Source organism: Myotis daubentonii, chromosome 7 (genome assembly GCF_963259705.1).
Source record: "Myotis daubentonii chromosome 7, mMyoDau2.1, whole genome shotgun sequence".
Taxonomy (NCBI): Eukaryota; Metazoa; Chordata; class Mammalia; order Chiroptera; family Vespertilionidae; genus Myotis; species Myotis daubentonii.
In genome coordinates this window covers 77,135,838-77,153,946 of record NC_081846.1, presented here as the reverse complement: position 1 = coordinate 77,153,946, position 18,109 = coordinate 77,135,838, and the positions used below count along the sequence as shown (strand labels likewise).

The 18,109-nt window shown below is 51.5% G+C and overlaps 1 protein-coding gene across 2 annotated transcripts in view; it reads right to left on the bottom strand.

The window, feature by feature from the left end:
- Positions 1-337: 337 nt before the first annotated feature.
- LCT (lactase) overlaps positions 338-18,109 on the bottom strand; it is a 47,900-nt gene continuing 30,128 nt past the window's right edge. For both annotated transcript variants that reach the window (XM_059704572.1, XM_059704573.1), the window contains exons 10-17: positions 15,449-15,739; positions 13,069-13,267; positions 11,661-11,863; positions 9,041-9,150; positions 6,739-6,873; positions 3,686-3,909; positions 2,703-2,930; positions 338-1,025 (exon numbers count right to left, since the gene is read on the bottom strand). In XM_059704572.1, the coding sequence (XP_059560555.1) occupies positions 805-1,025; positions 2,703-2,930; positions 3,686-3,909; positions 6,739-6,873; positions 9,041-9,150; positions 11,661-11,863; positions 13,069-13,267; positions 15,449-15,739 (1,611 nt within the window). In that variant the 3' untranslated portion in view covers positions 338-804. The remainder of the gene's footprint in view (positions 1,026-2,702; positions 2,931-3,685; positions 3,910-6,738; positions 6,874-9,040; positions 9,151-11,660; positions 11,864-13,068; positions 13,268-15,448; positions 15,740-18,109) is intronic.

The following is an 18,109-nucleotide window of genomic DNA, read 5'->3' as shown; positions in this document are numbered from 1 at the left end:
ATGCAGTTTAGAACTACCACAGATCAAGAGAGGAAAAGGGAAACAGGCTAAGTGAACCCAGGTGAGATCGTTATGCCTTGAAGGCCACGCTTGGGTCCTTACACGCCTGCCTCTACACAGGGAAGGAGGGCATAGGTGGTGACAGTGATGGGAGTAAAGGATCATTCACAGGGTATCTCTTTTTGTATGTTAGGGTTTTTATGCCAGGTTGATATAATGTAAGCAGAAGGCCTTGGTCTGGTGGGAAAGCGTAGATATCCCAAACGGCCTGTGTGACCATAAGTTCTCTGGAACCTACTTTCTCAAGGAAAATCTCTCATAGGGGATAGGACACAGGTCATGGTACCATTTTTATTTTCTGAGAAACACAAGATATGAGGCTGGAAGGGAGCTTTGAGAGAGGGCAGGAAATGACACTAGTCCATCTATGCAATGGAGTTGATTTCTTAGAAAAAGGATTGGTTTTCACTCCTGTTTCTATCTTCAAAATTTCTTCAACTTGGAACTGCCCAGTTAAGTGGCTCACAGAACCACTGGACAAGTTCAGTATCTGCACATTTGCATAAGAGCCAGTTGCAGGGTCTTCTAATGCCCAAATGAATTTCTGATACTGGGGCAAGATGCAGACATTCCCATTTTAATCAGGGACTGCAGTCCTTGAAGGTGTGTCTCTGACAGCGCAGGAGGCCTTTGTGAGGAACTCTGGTATGGGCGGGATGGAAGATCTCAGGAGTGTTGTGGGTGGTAAAGGTGTACAAAGAAACTAGGCTTGTTTCACAGAACTGGAGGAGGTGGCACGTGTGGTCAGAATGAAGAAACAGGGCTCAGTTCCTGTTGGCCTGGTTGTGTGTTCCGCTGCTTGGAGCGCTTGCAGTACTTGTAGGACAGAAATGCCACAGCGCAGGCTCCAAGAAGCATGAGAGAAAAGAGCGTGTACAACGCCGTCTGGGCTTCTGTCGCACCCAGGGCTAGGCCCAGGAACTGGACCTCCTCTTCTCTCTTGGGACTGATGGTGGGTCCAGCATCTAGGAGAGGACAACAGAGGGCAGTTCACACTAGCACCGATGTGATTACTGGACTGTGCTAACCTGTTTTAAGCCCAAGCTAGATCCCTGGCACAGGTGCCCCGAATGAGCGCCTAGCTGAGGGCACATTCCTGTCACTGACAGATGAGCCTCTGAATGAAGTAGACTTATTTTTAATCATTTCTATCAGCAATTTAGAGTATAATCCAAATTAGGTAATTGTCTCATATTTGTACTAGTGGCCTGGTACATGAAATTCGTGCACGGGGGGTGGGGGGTGTCCCTCACCTCAGCCTGCACCCTCTCCAGCCTGGGACCCCTTGGGAGATGTCTGACTGCCGGTTTAGGCCCAATCCCACAGAGATCGGGCCTAAACTGGCAGTCAGACATCCCTCTCGCAATCCGGGACTGTTGGCTCCTAACTGCTCGCCTGCCTGCCTGCCTGCCTGATTGCCCCTAACCACTCTGCCTGCTGGCCTCCAACTGCTCCCCGCCGTCAGCCTGATCACCCCCAACTGCCCCCGCCCCCTGCCAGCCTGATTGCCCCTAACTGACCCCCACTGATGGTCTGCTTGCCCCCAACTGGCCCCCCTTGCCAGCCTGCTCACCTCCTCCCCCTGCTGGCCTGATCACCACCAATGGTCCCCCCACCGGCCTGATCACCCACAACTGCCGTCCCATCCTGACCTGATCACCCACAACTGCCCTCCCCTCTTGGCCCCTAACTGCCTCTACCTCGGCCCCACCACCATGGCTTTGTCCAGAAGAACGTCCGGAAGGTCTCCTGGAAGGTCTCCCAGTCTAATTAGCATATTACCCTTTTATTAGTATAGATAGAGGCCTGGTGCACGGGTGGGGGCCGGCTAGTTTGCCCTGAAGGGTGTCCCAGATCAGGGTGGAGGTTCTCTTGGGGGGCAGGGCAGCCTGGGCAAGTGGCTTGTGGTGGTTTGCAGGCTGGCCACGCCCCCATTGGGGTGGGGTTCCCCGCTGGGGTGCCTGGCCAACCTGGGTGAGGGGCTGAGGGCCATTTGCAGGCCCCTCCCTCAGCAGCCGGCCCAGGTGACCCAAGTCTCCTGTGCGCTCAGGCCGGCTCCGTGGCCACCGCCCACAGGCCTCTCCTTCCGGGGCCAGCCTATGCAGGTGGGAAGCTTGGCTTCCTCCATCGCCGGGGGTGACCCAAGCCTCCCGCCCGCTCCGGCTGGCTCCGTGGCTGCTGCCATCTTTGTCCTGCTTAAGTTGCATATTCCCTCTTGATTGGCTGTGGGGCATCATGGAGGTATGGTCAATTTACATATTTGTCTATTATTAGTGTAGGTAGTAATCCATATTTTTTCAGTCATTCACAAATCCTGTCATCTTACACTATGTCAGGCACTGTGTTTGATCCTGTATCAGCCCAGACATTCGCCTCATTTCCTGCCTAAGGTCACACAACAGGTTAATAGCAGGGCTAGGATGAGACTCTAAACCTGCTATTTATTCCCAGAGCAAGGCCTAGTTTCTAGATGTAACAGTGCCTTGTTCCATCCTAAGAACATTCAAAGAAAATAAATACTGGCATATGATGAAGGGAATGGAAAGGCCGAGAGGAGGGTAATAAACTAGAAGAAAATAGACTGGAAAAGGCCCCTCATCCTTCTCCCTCTGGCTTTAGTTGCTCTCAGAGCTGCATCTCACCTTCTGGCTGGAGACAAGGGTGTGGGCCTGCGGCTGGGTCAGGGAAGCCATTGCACCGGGTTATAGAGGCGTAGAACTTGGCTGACGCTTTGGGAATCCTTGGCAGAGAAGGGTCAGTGTAGTTCACAAAATGCAGACCAAACCTCTCTGCGAAGCCCGTGGCCCACTCAAAGTTGTCCATCACACTCCAAACAGTGTATCCTCGAAGGTCCACCTTATCCCGCACAGCTGTCCAAAGAGAGGCCGGCATGAGCTTCCTGCACAAGACACCCTTCCCCCAGGCCTGCAGAGGCCCTGCTGCCCAGAGCTCTGCCACAGTCCCCATGTGCGTCCAGGCCAGCTTTTCTTTAGCTCTTTGGGACGCTCCGTTCTCTGTGACAGAGATCTGCCCAGCCACTGCATGCAGTGTTTGTTATCTGCAGAGCCATCAGCATTTTTCTAGAAAGGCTCAACCCTGAAGGGCGTCGGGAACGTGGGTAGACCAGTGCTCCTCTCTATAGAAAATACTAGTGAGTGGCCCTTGGGAAGGATTTTAGCTGGAATCGGATTTCCTGATCTTTTGTTTTCACAGCTGCATTACTTATTCTCTTTCACCAGTGTTACTGTTTCCTTGTCATAGTCTCCTCCCAAGTTCTGCTGAGCTGGGGATCTCAAACTTTTGCTTCAGGAACAAAAGACCCTTCAGACAGTCCCCTAAGCCCGAATGGTTCCTCCTAGCCCTGCCCAAACCGTCCTCCGGAGGGCACTGCTGTTCAGGGGCCTCAGGCATCAATGAGGATACGGAGAGCTCAGGTCTGGCTGATTCAGGCAACTGGTCTGCCTGCTGAGCTTAAGTCTAGGAAGGAAAAAAAGCAGTGCAGCTAACCCAACAGGAGTAAGAAGCCTCATCTTTCTCATTATGGGGTTCATGGGTACAAAGCCCCCCTGAATGCAGATGTTCCCGCAGTGCGGGGTGCACGTGAGGAAGGGGGGGCCTGCCATACCTTTGAGTGCCTCGTTGATGTAACTGCGGAGGTAGTAGATCCGTGCAGTGTCATTGAGGCTTGTCTCTCCCCGTTGGGACACTCCGTTCTCTGTGACGTAGATCGGAGGGTTGTTGTACTCCTCCTTTAACCAGTTCAGGATCCTCCTGAAGCCAAAGGGTGTCATCTTCAGCCAGAAGGAGCCCGAGTCTGGCCAAGAGCGATCTGTGATGGAGGCAACTCCCCTGCCCGTTCAAACACAAGGTTAGGTCTGTCTTATAATTCCCAGAGGCCCTTTGCACAAAAGACAAAGCAGGATTTATACTAGGAAAAACCTTGGGTTTTGTCTAGTCGTGAGAGTCATAAATGAACCCAGAATAGTTAAATGACCCCAATTCTCTCTCCGTAAGTTCTAGGTTCACTGCTTAGTGCTGGTGTAACCAGACAAGCCACGCTAGCGCTCTGCTCCAGCTCTCCACGTGTGCAGGGGGAGGGTCTCACTCCCGGACCGAACCCTCCACAGGCTCAACACCGCACACTGGCTGTGAAAGGGCTCTGGGTTTCCCACGTCTCCAGTGGGTGCAGCTGTCACGGGCTTCCCTGAGTCACCTGCGTCGGGTCAGTGCCACAGGCACCAACCCCTTTGTGTGAGGACGGGGTTTTGGGCTGGGACCTGCTTCAAGTGCCCAAGACCCTGCCCCTCTATCCAGTGACAGATAAGAGAGGGCAACAGGTTGTGCCAAAGGAGCGCCTGCTGTGAGAGGCACAGAAACTCAACTGTCTTGAGAGTCAAGCATTTCAAATACAGTTATTTAACTTAATCCAAATTTTTGAAAAAAAATAACCCAACCGTTTAGTTTTACCAACAACTGGATTTATCTTGCTCAGCTGAAAGTGGATGGGGGGCATTTCTTAGCTGAGCACCGGTCCCTGTGGAGGCGTCCAGAGACCAGTGAGGCAGCGAGAGTCCAGTGGGTGCCTGACTGGGGACCAGCAGGGGTCCTCTCAGTCCCCCTTGCCAAGCCTGAATGGTGGGTTCAGGACACAGTGGGGTGTACGCATTTGTTTTCAAAATAAGAACCTTGACAAGATTTCACACTACTGGGATGGAAGGATGCTTGATAGAAAAGGAATGAAACAGCCCTGCGTGATTAGTCGGTTAGAGTGTCGTCTGAATACACCAAGGTTGCCGCTTTGATCCCCTGTCAGCACATACAAGCAGCAACCAGTGAATGTATAAATAAGTGGAGCCCAGCCAGTGTGGCTCAGTGGTTGAGTGTTGACCTATGAACCAGGAGGTCACAGTTCGGTTCCTGGTCAGGGCACATGCCCAGGTTGCAGCTTGATCCCCAGTGTGGGGCGTGCAGGAGGCAGCCAACCGATGATTGTGTCTCATCATTGATATTTCTTTCTATCTCTCCCTCTCCCTTCCTCTCTGAAATCAATAAAAATATTTTTTTAAAAATAAGTGGAACAAATCGTTCTCTCTCTCCCTTCCCTCCCCCTTCCTCTAAGTTTAATTCCTATATAATAAAGAGCTAATATGCGAATTAGACTGAGCAGCCAAACAACCATCCAGATGACATTCTGGACAACCGTCCGGACAACCTGCTGGATGAAGCCGGGGCTGCGAGGGCTGGCCAGGGCTGTGAGGGCCCAAGCCCCTTGCACAACTTTTGTGCATCAGGCCTCTAGTAATAGTAATAATAATAGTAGTAGTAATAGTAATAAAAGAACTTAAAAAACAAAAGGAACAGCCCTGCCGGTGTGGCTCATTGTCCCATACTCCGAGAGGTCGCTGGTTCAATTCCTGATCAGGACACATGCCCAGGTTTGCAGGAGGGGGCATGCAGGAGGCAGTTGATCCATGTTTCTCTCCCTGTTCCTTCCTCTCTCTAAAATCAATAAAAACATTTTTTAGAAAGTTGAAATGAAACAAAATAGTATGTATACATACACTGAGTGGCCAGATTATTATGACCACCCCATCAGTACTTCATTGACACTTCCAAAAATACTGAATATTGAAAACTTCCTAAGCAAATACTCCCAAGGTTTTATTATTATTTGCATAACTAATTCACTTCATTGTATTGATGGGGTGGTCATAATAATTTGGCTGGTCATAATAATCTGGCCACTCAGTGTATAATCTGGTTTTTAAATATATACATATATATATATTTTTATTTTAGAGAGGAAGGGAAAGGGAGAGAGAAATAGAAACATCAGTGATGAGAGAGAATCATCGATTAGCTGCCTCCTGTACGCCCCCCTTGCGGACTGGGGATTGAGCCCGCAAGCCAGGCATGTGCCTTGATCAGGAATTGAACTGTGACCTCCTGGTTCATAGGTCAATGCTCAACCACTGAGCACACTGGCTGGGCTAATCCTGTTGTTTTTTTTGTAACAAAGACATGTACAAATATACTGTATAAACTGTGTGTAATGTGAATATACATATACACACACACGCTTCTGAAATGACACATAAGAATTTCCTATCCGCCTTAGCAGGTTTGGCTCAATGGATAGGTTCGGTTCCCATCAAGGGCACATATTTCAGTTGCAGGCTTGATCCCCGGCCCTGGGTAGGCGAGTGCGGAGGCACCTAATCAATGTTTCTCTCTCTGTCTCTCCCTCTCCCTTTTACTCTCTCTAAAAATCAATGGAAATATATCCTTGGGTGAGGATTAAAACTAAAGAATTTCCTATTCTTGCTTTCTAACCACTGTGAACACATATTATTGGTATAATACAAAAATAATACTTTGACCTTTACTCCGAAAAGGGAAAAAAAAGTCCTTATTGTTATTTTAGCTGAAATACATCATCTAATAAGTAAAACAAATATGACCAAAAAAAAGGAGGCGTCTTGGAAATCCCGTGTATTACTGTCAGGCTGGTGGGGTTTGCTTAGGAGTCTCAGGAGACAGGACTCATCTCAGAAACCCCAGGACCTACGGCATCAGGAGGCGGTTCTCCAGGCCACGCGGGCCTTCAAGCAAGAGGTGGGCAGAGGGGCCACTGTCTTTTCCAAAGACTGTTCTTGGAGGCCCTGCTGGATGCCTTACCTGTCTGCATCAAAGGAAGAGATCCAAGAGGCATAGTCAAGATTGTAGGCCAGGACAGTGGTGTAGTGATTGAACCCAAAATAGTCGTAGGTGCCATTGATCCTCCTCTTCTCACTCTCCGTGAACTCCGGGAGCCTGGGGGACGGAGCCGTGAAGGGCGGGGTTTCAGGAGCAGCCATGCTCTGGGAGGAGAATGTTCTGGGGCCGAGACAGGGCGCTGTAAACTACTGGTGACAGGGTGGCGATGGTGCAGGGGCGAGGAGAGGCCCTGCCACTGCTGCGGGAGGTACGGAGGCTCTGCCTACCACCCTGCAACCTCACTGCCCCCTGTTACAAATGAAACTGAAAGCTACTCTTTTATAAACCTCCCAGTTGGACAGATACACATTTTTTTATTTTCTTCAAAAATTAACATGCAACTTCTGATATTACCATCTGTGGTAGATTTTGAAATCAAGGACATGTCTGAGGCATATACCTTAAGGCTAACCCTTAAGGTTTTACCTTTTATAATTTGTATTTCCATCATCTGCCCTTTCTAAGGCACCGTTTTTGTTGTGGTTTCTTTAGGTTTGCCTCTTTTCTCCAAAGTCTATTCTTATTAGTAGGGGAAATGTTTTTACAGATTAAATTTTTTGAACTTTGGAGATTGGAACCTTTCTGCTCACATGACCTCGCTACACTTTTGTAAAATAAGCATTTGCTGGAGCATTTTTCATGTTCTCTGAGACTTTCCTATAAAATCGGATTAGCATGTGCTTGCGTACAACACATACAGGTTCCTCTCAGCCCCATCTGCCTGCAGGTGCCTCTGGCAGGCAGACTCGGTGCTGCTGGTTTAGGGTTGCCTGGGGATTGCCTTTAGGCGTCTGACACCTTCATCTTGACCTTCCTGCTGTCATTAACCTGGGGGAGCAAAACGCTCCCTCCCTGAGGTTCTGAGACTGCTGGGAGAACACTGGAGCCCTGCCCAGGAGCCAGCAGTGGCGCCTCAGGGCCCATGGCATCAAAGCTGAGCCCCTCTACCAGGCCTCCAGGCCCTTCTCCGTGTGGCCTTGGCCCCTCCCCCGGTCGCCAGGCCAGTACCCCTCCCCCCATTAACTGCACATGCCCCACTCATTCCTACTGCTGGGTTGGTGCTCACACCGTTCCTCTTGGATGGAATGCCCTGTCCTCCCAAATGCTATTCACTGCCAAGGCCCAGCTCAGCTGGTGCCCTGCCTTGTCAGGATCTCATCTTCTGAGCTTTTGCTGGATGAACAAATTGGGGAATAGAATTCCCTGGAGTGATGAGGGTGACTGACTTCCCAGCTGGTGTGTCGGCCACGTGAGGAGCCTGACAGAGGCTCCTCTTTACACAGACTCTGACCTGGCACTCAGCAAAGCTATGCTGATGGACAGGAGTGCTCACTTGCTTCTCTGAGACCAGATTGGCTGACCAGACCAGGAGGCACAGCCTGCTTAGCAGGACTTGCCCTAACCAGTCCAGGATGTGTTGTAAGGGTGGGGACTGGATTACTTAATCCTTCCAGCTGGGCTCTATGGGGTAGTTTGTGGGAAAGACTCAAAGGCCTTTTGAGCTACGGTAACAACATGCACTACCTTGGAGCTTGTGGGTATGTTTCCATAAGGCCAGGCCATTCCGTCCTCATCCACATCCCGTATCGCTAATCCCAGCTGGGTGACTCAAACCCAGTGTGGGCCCTGGAATCAGACAGCCCGATTTCATATCCCAGCTCCATCATTTAATAGCTGGATGATCTTGCTTCAATATTTGTGCCTCATCTTTAAATAGGAATAGAAGTACCAATAGAAGATGAATACATGTTAGCTGTTGGTGTTGCTATTACTTTTTTGACAGGAAGTAGGACTGCTTTGTGCTCACCATCGCCACCTACTGGCCAAACAACAGACACGCTGACCATCACCCATTGCTACCCATTCACTTATAGGTGATGGAATGGGGTAGGATGAGCTGGGGAATTTGTCTTTAGAGGGAGGTGGTGGGTTGATAAGAAGTGGGTGCCCTTGAAGAGAGATTTCCAGGCTGTTCTGAAGGATAACAACAATAATAGCAACTGCCTTTCGTCAAACACATAGCAGGGCCAGGACCTCGGCTGAGAGCTTCACATACACAATCATGTTTAATCTTCCCAGCAAGCAGGAAGCCCAGACACACCTCTCTGACCCAACAGCCATGCTCTCGCCACTGTGCTGTCCACCCAGGAGCTTCATTTCAGTCCCACAGACCAGACTCCCTCCTGACCCTCTCTCGGCTGAGTGTGTGGGCACCAGGACCTACCGAGACTTGTTGAGGCCTGCGGCCAGGCTCCTGTCACGGATCCGAGTCTTCATCACTTCATTGTAATCTCCATTCTTGAAAATTGGATGTGCAAACCAGCCTCCCATGAACTGCAGGTGGGGGTGGGGGACATTAGCCTCCGCATTAGCAGGTACGCCCCTGGACACTTCCCCCCACTCCCCACATTCTTTCCATATCCCATTCTTTTAAAAATATATATTTTTTTATTGAATTCAGAGATGAAGGGAGAGAGAGAAAGAAACATCAATGATGAGAGAGAATCATTGTCCTGACACCCCGCACTTGGGATCAGTCCACAATCCAGGCTTGTTCTCTGACTGGGTATTGAACCGTGACCTAGTTCATGGGTTGACACTGAACCACTGAGCAACACGGACTGGGCCATCCTTTTTCTTTTCTTTTTAGGTATTTAGTAGTTGCTATTTTTTTATTTAAAAAACACACACAACATTTTAGCTTGGCTGGTGTGGTTCAGTGGTTGAGTGTCAACTAGGACAGTGGTCGGCAAACTGTGGGCCCTTAAGTGTGGCTCTTCCACAAAATACCACGTGTGGGCATGCATGTACAGTGCAATTGAAACTTCGTGGCCACACTCAAGGGGCCAAAGAGCCGCATGTGGCTCGCAAGCCGCAGTTTGCCGACCACTGAACTAGGAGGTCACATGTCAGGGCACATGCCTGTATTGTGGGCTCAGTCCCCAATAGGGGTCATGCAGGAGGTAGCCCATCAATGATTCTCTCTCATTGATGTTTTTACCCACCCTCTCCCTTACTCTCTGAAATCAATTTCAAAAGAAAAAAAATTAAAATTTTTTTTCAGTTACAGTTGATGTACAGTGTTTCAGGTGTACAACTCTGTGATTAGACATTTATTTAACTTATGAAGTGATCACTTCGATAAATCTAATACCCATCTGACACCATTCTTCGTTATTAGAATATTATTGGCTATATTCCCTAAGCTGTACTTTACATCCCATGACTATTCTGTAATTACCAATTTGTACTTCTAAATCCCTTCACATTTTCCACCCATTCCCCAAGCCCCCTCCCATCTGGCAGCCACCAAAATATTCTCTATGAGTCTGCTTCTGTTCTGCTTGTTTGTTCCAAATCCGATGCTTAAACCCTCATCTCTGCGGCTGTTTGCATGTTGCAGTTCAAGTGCCCAAAGCCCTCTTCTCCTCTGGTTTGTCAGCTGCCATCCCGCGTAGGGCAGCTAGAGGGGAGATGCACTGAGCTGGGATGCCCTCGAAAGGTCCGCGGGAGAGGGGGAGACTACGCCTCCAGGCTGCGGTCCCCACCACCACAGAGCGGCTCTTTCCCCATCATTGCACCTCAGGCTCACACACAACTTCCTGGGGAGGGCTGAGCTGCAAGGCTGTCCCGGTGCCCAGGCAGAGGATGGCGTCTCATGGGCACTGGATCCACAGTCCTTGAGTGGGAGCCTTCCTGTCTGTTTTCCTGAATGAGGCCTCGAGGCTGGGGTCCCGAGAGCCTTCTGGTCTCCCACATCCTCCCCTCACCTGCAGCTGAGGTGACCTGGGGCCCTTAGAAGCTGATTTTACCAGAGGGCGTGTCCCAGTTCTGGGCTGCAGTTCCACAGTCCGCCAGCAGGCGTCTCAATCTAACGAGACTAACATTTCCCGAGGTTTGGGCTTTTGGATTTCAGAAGACGACGACTGCTCTAATTCAATATATCTGGAATGAGGGATGCACTAATTCCGTTCTAATACTTTCCCCCAGGCTGGCTAGCAAACAGGAAAATTAAACTGCTATTTTCATTTACTAATTTGACCGCATTTGTCAAATTTTCTTGTGAAGAGTTTGACAGACAAGGCCCGTGGTGTCCCTGCCCAGAGCTGCCGTCGGAGGCTCCTCCTCAGAGCCAAAATGCTTCCTGAGGCGAAGCCTGGGAGAGGGTGCCCTCCCACCCCTTCGGAGACATTACCAGGAGCCAGAGAAAAACTTGGCGATGCGGCCACCCTTTTCTATCTCCTCTTGTCAGGGCTCAGGCTGAAACACGGGTGGGTCATGTTGTTGGCACCTGCCCGCTAGTCCCTCTACTTCCTAGGAGCAAAATTCCACGACCAAGAGATGCGTGTCCTTATGTTAAACTCCTGGAATTGGGGGCACTCGTGAGTTTCACAGAGTCTGAAGTTCCCAATTGACGGAAGCCTGAGGCTGAGGAAGTAAGGTTATATGGTGACACCTGGAGGTTGTATGTGGCATTGCGGCCTGGTTCTATTAACTGTAGTGAAACCAGACTCTGGAGAGAATTTCTTTCCATTTGTTAGCTTCAAGCCAACGTTACACCCAGCAAGGACTACATGTACAGATCACTTGTAAGGCTTAAAAGATAACCCCAAAGAGCTTTCATCACAGCCAACCTCTGAGGTAGGTCGGTCCTCTCCACTGCACAGATGAGAAAACGAAGGTCCAACAAGGTTAGGGGATATTACCAAGTTCACAAAGTCAGATAAGAGCAGAACAAGGCCTGCACCCTAACGCGTTGTTCTGCGATCTAATTCTACTCCCATGAGATCATGACAGGAGAGGAGACAGGGAAGGGTAAACACAACGCCCGAGGGAAAACAGACCTGCACGTATCTCCTGGCGGCCTCCACGTCCTCCTGGTTGGAGGGGTCTCTGGGCTCAGCCCAGTCGCTGCTGATGGTGATGGAGATGAGGCCGCCTTGCCGGGCGCGGTACACGTCGTTGTACAGGTGCCAGGCCTCAGCATGGGCCTTGATTAGGTTGTGGCCGGCAATGTAGGGGGCAGTGCCGGGCCTGAAGGAGATGCCTGGAAGCACACATGGGTGTCAGCCAAGGGGGAATGTGGCCAAGAGTGGCACTCTCTGCCTAGAGACATCGCTATGTGTTTGGGGGGAGAATGGAACTTAAATCCTGGCTCCACTTCCTACCAGCGGCCGTGTAACTCTGGGCGAGGATTTCGGCCTTCCAGCCTCTTCCTCTGGGAGTCGCTGGGAGAAGGAAGTGGAATAGTGCGTGTGGAGCCCGGCAGCCGGTCTGCACGGACAAGGCGCTGGATGGATGTTGGGTTCTGCCCCTCCCCCACAGGGTGCTCACATGCCTCAGGCAAAGCGCCCAGAGGAGCCCCGCGGGCGGGCGCTGACACCCGGGCACTCTGGGGAGCCCACGGTGGGAGCAGAGGTTGGAGAGGACAGCCGACGGAAGCAGCTGACAGAGTCCTTGGGAGCCGATGGTCTGGGGCCACCTCTCCGGCCGAAGGAATGGAAAACCAAAGCGCCAACCAAGGACCCATGGAGCTGCATCTGGTAATGACTCCAGGGTCTCCCTGTGACTTCCCAGCTTTCACACGTGACGACGAAGAGCACAGAGATGAGCACAGATTTACTCCTCAGCTCAGAACTAGAGGAAGGGAAGGCGGGATGGCTCTGAAGGGGCAGGACAGGCCCACAATCCCCATCAGAGCTTTTGGGGTCAAATGTGTTTTGGAACAAAAAGGTTTTTTGTCTTAGAAAAGTAACGAATCGCCTACATGGGATTTACATATGGCCCTGCAGGGCCCGGAGCAGCTCTCCGCAGGGGACCGGCCTGCCTGCAGCAGAACTCGGGCAGGAAGGCCTCCAGCAGACTCATGTTGGGTCAGGGCAGGCTGAGCAGAGCAGCCAAATCAGTTACCCCAAACTGGGGGATCTGGGAGTCGCAGGAAACAGACTGTGGGCCTGTACAGCCTCAGGGGTCGCCCCCTCCCACACCAATTAGTCCACGTCCCGACTCGGTAGCTTCCCGTCTGAGGAAAGGCAGAGCCTCAGAGCCAAGAAGCCCTGGGCGGCGCCGACGTGAAATTCAGGTTGAGCCCAAGTGGTGCAGACGGGAAACTGCGGCAGGAGCAGGAGGCTGAGCGGTGGGCATTCTGAGGCCCTGCCCCCGGCTCTCCTGGCCCCTCCTCCAAAGCTCCCCGATTTCAGGCTCCCGGGGGCTAAAAATGCCACACGCAGCTGACAGCTGGGCCGGGCCTACCTGGAGCGGCTGTCCCGTAGCCGTAGCCCTGCAGGGCAATGACGAAGGGCTCGTTCAGCGTGATCCAAAACTTCACCCTGTCGCCCAGCCTCTGGAAGAGCACGTCCGCGTAGTCTCTGAAGCGCTGCACGATGGTCTCGTTCTCCCAGCCTCCGACATCCTGGAGGGCCTGGGGCAGGTCCCAGTGGTAAAGGGTCACCTGGGAGAGAGCGAGATCAGCCAGACCATCCCCCTGCTTTGCACGGGCAGCCGCTGGTGCCGGCCATGCCCCAGCACACGTGTGCTGCGGACACAGAACCAATCATCAGGCCAAAGAGGCGCCATGGTTCTTCGGCGGCAGGGGGCGGGCACAGTGCTGAAGAGGAGCGGAGAAGCCTGGGTGTGAGTCGCAGCAGTGCACCCACTGTTCTGGGCTCAGGCGCTAAGACCTCCACTTCATGACGCTATTGTGAGGCCCAGGGCATGAGGCCCACATGTCTTCAGTGTGAGCCGTGGTTGTTCTCAGATCAGAACCTGCCTGGACCGACTGCTGAGGGTCCCAGGGGGACGGAGCATTTTACTGTAAAGGGACATCACCCATGTGTCCGGAGCGTCTGCCCGTGGAGCGGGGAACCCTTGGCTGGGGAAGGAGCAGCCTGGCCGTGCTTACGGGGTGGCCTTTCTCTCGGCCTTCCCCTCGATGCCCCTGACACGCCCCATCTTGGCCAAGCTGTGGTCTCCACTGCCCTCAGCCTGCACTGGGCCACGACCCATCGTCAGTCCAGACCCTTCCCTCTGCCTGAAATGCCTTTCCCTGCATGCCCACCTGGCCACCCACTCCTCTTTATCTGACACCCGCACCTCCCTGGAGTTCCCGGCCATGCTGCTCCCTCCCCCACCCACAGGGTCTCAGTGCCCTCGAGTGGGACAGAATCGCGTGGCTCTAAGGTGTGTGCTCTCTGATCTTGTTCCGAATTGTTGTAGGTGATGAATCTTGTTGTCCACCCAGATCAGGGGGTCCTGCAGGAGAGCCACTCGGCCACCGTCTCCCCCACCCGCCCTGCACGCACCATAACAAGCGCTGCACGGCTGGCTTGTCCCTGCAGTGTGATCAGGGAGGGGAGAGTCCAGATGACAGTGGGTGGGGAGAGGGGCTGTCCTGTGGGACTGTGCTCCGGCCGCGGCGCATAATCCCCAACCATGCAACAGAGGAGCCCCTGGGCTTTCCAGGATGGGCGCTCTCCCGCGCGTTACCATAAATGGCCAGGAAAGGAAAGTGCTCTGAGGCCTCAAGTTTGAAAATTTTGGTGATGGCAGAGTCAGCCCACACATGAGCTCCTGCGTTATTCATAATAACTCATGGCTTATGAATACACACACTTTTGTCCCAGTTCTGCCCCTGGGACCAGATCCTACAGATAAACTACCCATATGGGGGCTGTATGTCTAAGGTTACTCATCATAGCAGTGGTTATAGTGGCAAAAGAGTGGAAATGCCATATAGGAGAGTGCCCATTAGCAGGGAAGTTATTAGAGAGATAAGATGCAAACAATTCCACATAACAAAAATAAAATAGGAAACTATCTGTGGATATGAAAATATCTGTAAGAAATATATATATATATGTATATATATATATATACATGGCTAATATACAAAGTGTCCCCTCAGGAGTTCGACCAGAAGATTGGTCGCTATCACATGCGTTGACCACCAGGGGGCAGCGCGGAATGAAGGAAGGCCCCAGCAGGCAGCCCGAAGGCAGGCCCTGGCTGGCAGCTGGAAAGCCCCAATTGGCCCTGGTTGCCAGCCAGGCCTAGGGACCCTACCCATGCAAGAATTTTGTGCACTGGGCCTCCAGTTGTTAAATAAAAGCAAGTATCTTGCCTGGCTGGTGTGGCTCAGTGGTGGAACATCGTCCCATGCATCAGGTTCAATTCCCAGTCAGGGCACATGCCCTGGTTGTGGGCTCAATCCCCAGTAGGGGACATGCAGGAGGCAGCCAATTGATGTTTCTCTCTCATTGATGTTTTCATGTTTTTGTCTCTCTCCCTCTCCCTTCCTCTCTCTGAAATCAATACAAACATTTTTTTTCCTAAGAAGCAAGTATCTTACCATTATGAGAAAAGAGGGGAAAAGGAATATACACACACAGACATATCTACTGGCTTCTACCCACAAAAGGACATGAGAACCTAGCAAACTTGGGCCCACAGAAAGAGGAATTGAAGGAAGGAAAATCTACACTGCAGACCCCTTTATGCTTTTTGACCTCTTCTCACGTGACTTTGTTAACAATTCAAAAATTAAATTTGAAAACAGCTTTTGTTTACACGATGAGCAAGCTTCCTGGCCCAGCTGGCTCCCCCACCTGGGCAGGCCTCCCGGGCCCTACCTCACCTGGGGCTTGATGTTGGCAGCCAGCAGCGCGTCGATGAGCTGCACGTAGTAGCTCAGGCCCGCTTCATTGATGTACTTGGTGGTTCCATCCGGGAGGACACGAGGCCAAGAGATGGAGAAGCGGTAGTGGGACACCCCCAGGTTCCGCAGGGCGGCCACGTCCTCGGCGATCTTGTGGTAACTGTCACAGGCCACGTCGCCCGTGTCGTCGTTGCTAACCTTCAGTGGTATGTGGGAAAACGTGTCCCAAATACTGAGTCCTTTGCCATCTGCTCTCCACGCACCTTCGATCTCAAGATGACAAGACACAACCTAATTAAGTCCTGCAGTCACGCCCTCACAGGTTCCTTTGTGTCAGCAGGAACGTCCCGAGAGAGGAGGTAAGTCCTCTGGAGCCTTCGATGGCCTCCCTCTGATTTCTAAACTCCTGCAGCTTCCCGTACATACTTTCTGTCACTGTCACCCGCATCCCCACAGACTGTATGGCCTGGGCACTGATTCTGTCATCCTTGTGTCCCAGTAGCTACCATAACAGCATCTGTTCACTAACAGTCCGAATGAACAATTCCACGTGCCCCAGCCCCAATGATGGCCAAACAAATCCCAGCGACGCCGGGCGTGGGGGCAGGGTTTCTGGTCAGGACGTGTGTCTGCTTCGGTGCTTCCTTTTGGTCCTCCTGCCCATCTTAACGGGAAACTGACCGCAAGCCCCTGGGCAAACACCTACCTGCAGGCTCAGGCAGTCTGACAGGTAGGATTTCCGTCATTTACTTAGAACACTTCCGCATATACGGTGTGATATTATGTGACTGGGAAGGTAGTGTGGTGTTTAACCAAGGGTACGACCGGCACAGCCCCTGTCAGAGTGGCAGGAGCGCACCCTGCATGGGCTATGGGTGGAGGAGGTGGCCTTGGTGGCTGGGAGATCAGTGAATGCGGGGGGACTGAGCAAACAAGTGACTACATTGAGGATATCAGAACTAGATTCCTCACCACTGGAGAAAGGAGCACTCATACAGAAAATGGGAAAGCTAGCAGGGACCTGTGGAGGTATCAGTGTGAACTCATGGCCCTGAATATACATGGAGATGTAGGTGGATGCAGAAGCATATACAACTGTGTGTCTGTGTGCATGTGTGTGCGTGCATGTGTGTGTGCGTGCATGTGTGTGTGTGCGTGTGTGTGCGCACGTGCACACGGACTTCCTAGCTCTGTCCACTGAGGACCTAAAGGTGATGACACCCGGCAGCAGTGAGCACCCCGAGCACCCACATCTTGGTTTCTAAGTGCCCTTGTCCAATACAAGGAACTAGGGCCCATGAGAGAAATAGCTGATGACAGGGCTGGGCAGGAGAGGTACAAGAGGAACCTGGAACACCTTGTGCCGGAAAGAATTGGGGAAGAGCTCAGAGAAGGATGGGCCATGTTCCGAAGGCACCATTCCAGGCAAAATGTGGGGCGATCGGAGCATCTAAATACACAATGACAGCAAAAGTGCCGCTCACTAAATACAACAGGACTCCGTAAGACCAAACTGATGCCATATATCAAAACACATTTAGGTATAAATAAAATATAAGTAAGTAGGAGAAAAGGCAAAGCTCAACACATTATGTGTTGAATGCCACATAATAAATAATGTAAAGGAATGATGAAATTAGAAAATCACCATTTGTCCACTATCATAGCAGTAACTGATTCAGGCAAAAATTACCAACAGTTGCTAAAGCTAGTGGGTGAAACTTAATGAGAAACAGGCTATTTGTATAGTCTCCAGTAGCTCCCCCTAAATCACTTATAACTACAAAATACGTCTTAATTTTATGGTAGAGAAACCTGGTAAACACCTGCTCATTCAGGTGTAAAGTCTGTTTCACATACATATAAAATGTGCATACACACACACACACACACACATACACACACACAATTGTGCACATAGAGAGAGAAAATGAAGCAAATGGTAAAATGGTAACAGTTGAGGAGCATGGGAAAGGGTACATGGGAGTCCTCTACTGTTTTTGCAACTTTTCTCTGTTTAAACAGATTTCCAAAGGGAAGGTTTGAAAAAAGAATCCAGTCAGATGGCATCTAATCTACATTGTAGGCACGTCTCATCCATTCTCGATTCACACCCCACATTTTGCTCATTAAATATTCAATGTCACAAATGGGGAGAACGTGCCTGCTGGCTGCTCCCTGACACCAACTTAATCATTCAAGACGTGGTTACCAAAATGTTTCCAAGACTGTCCCGCCCGTGCACGGACAGGGTTAAGAACCCAGCAGGCCTGCCTGTGTCCCTTCCTGTGTCAGCTGCAAACCGGGAGCGCGGGTCTCACCCAGCCACTGGGTTGTCCCCGCAGGGACATTGATCAATGTCTGGAGACAGCGCTGGTTGTTACAACTGGGGGAGAAATCTACTGGCATCTGTGGGCAGGCCCAGGGAAGCTGCTGAACACCCCACAGCGCACAGGACAGCACACAACAGAACTGTGCATCCAAACCGTCCGCCAGGCCACGCTGGGGTCCTCCCAGAGGAGTCTGTGCCTGAAAGAAGAGCCACAGAAGCCTGTCTCGGAAACCTCGGCACTTCCTCATGTGAAGTGTTGGCCAGAGCACCTGGCGGGACCAAGAACGGGGCTTCCTCCGGCCACACAA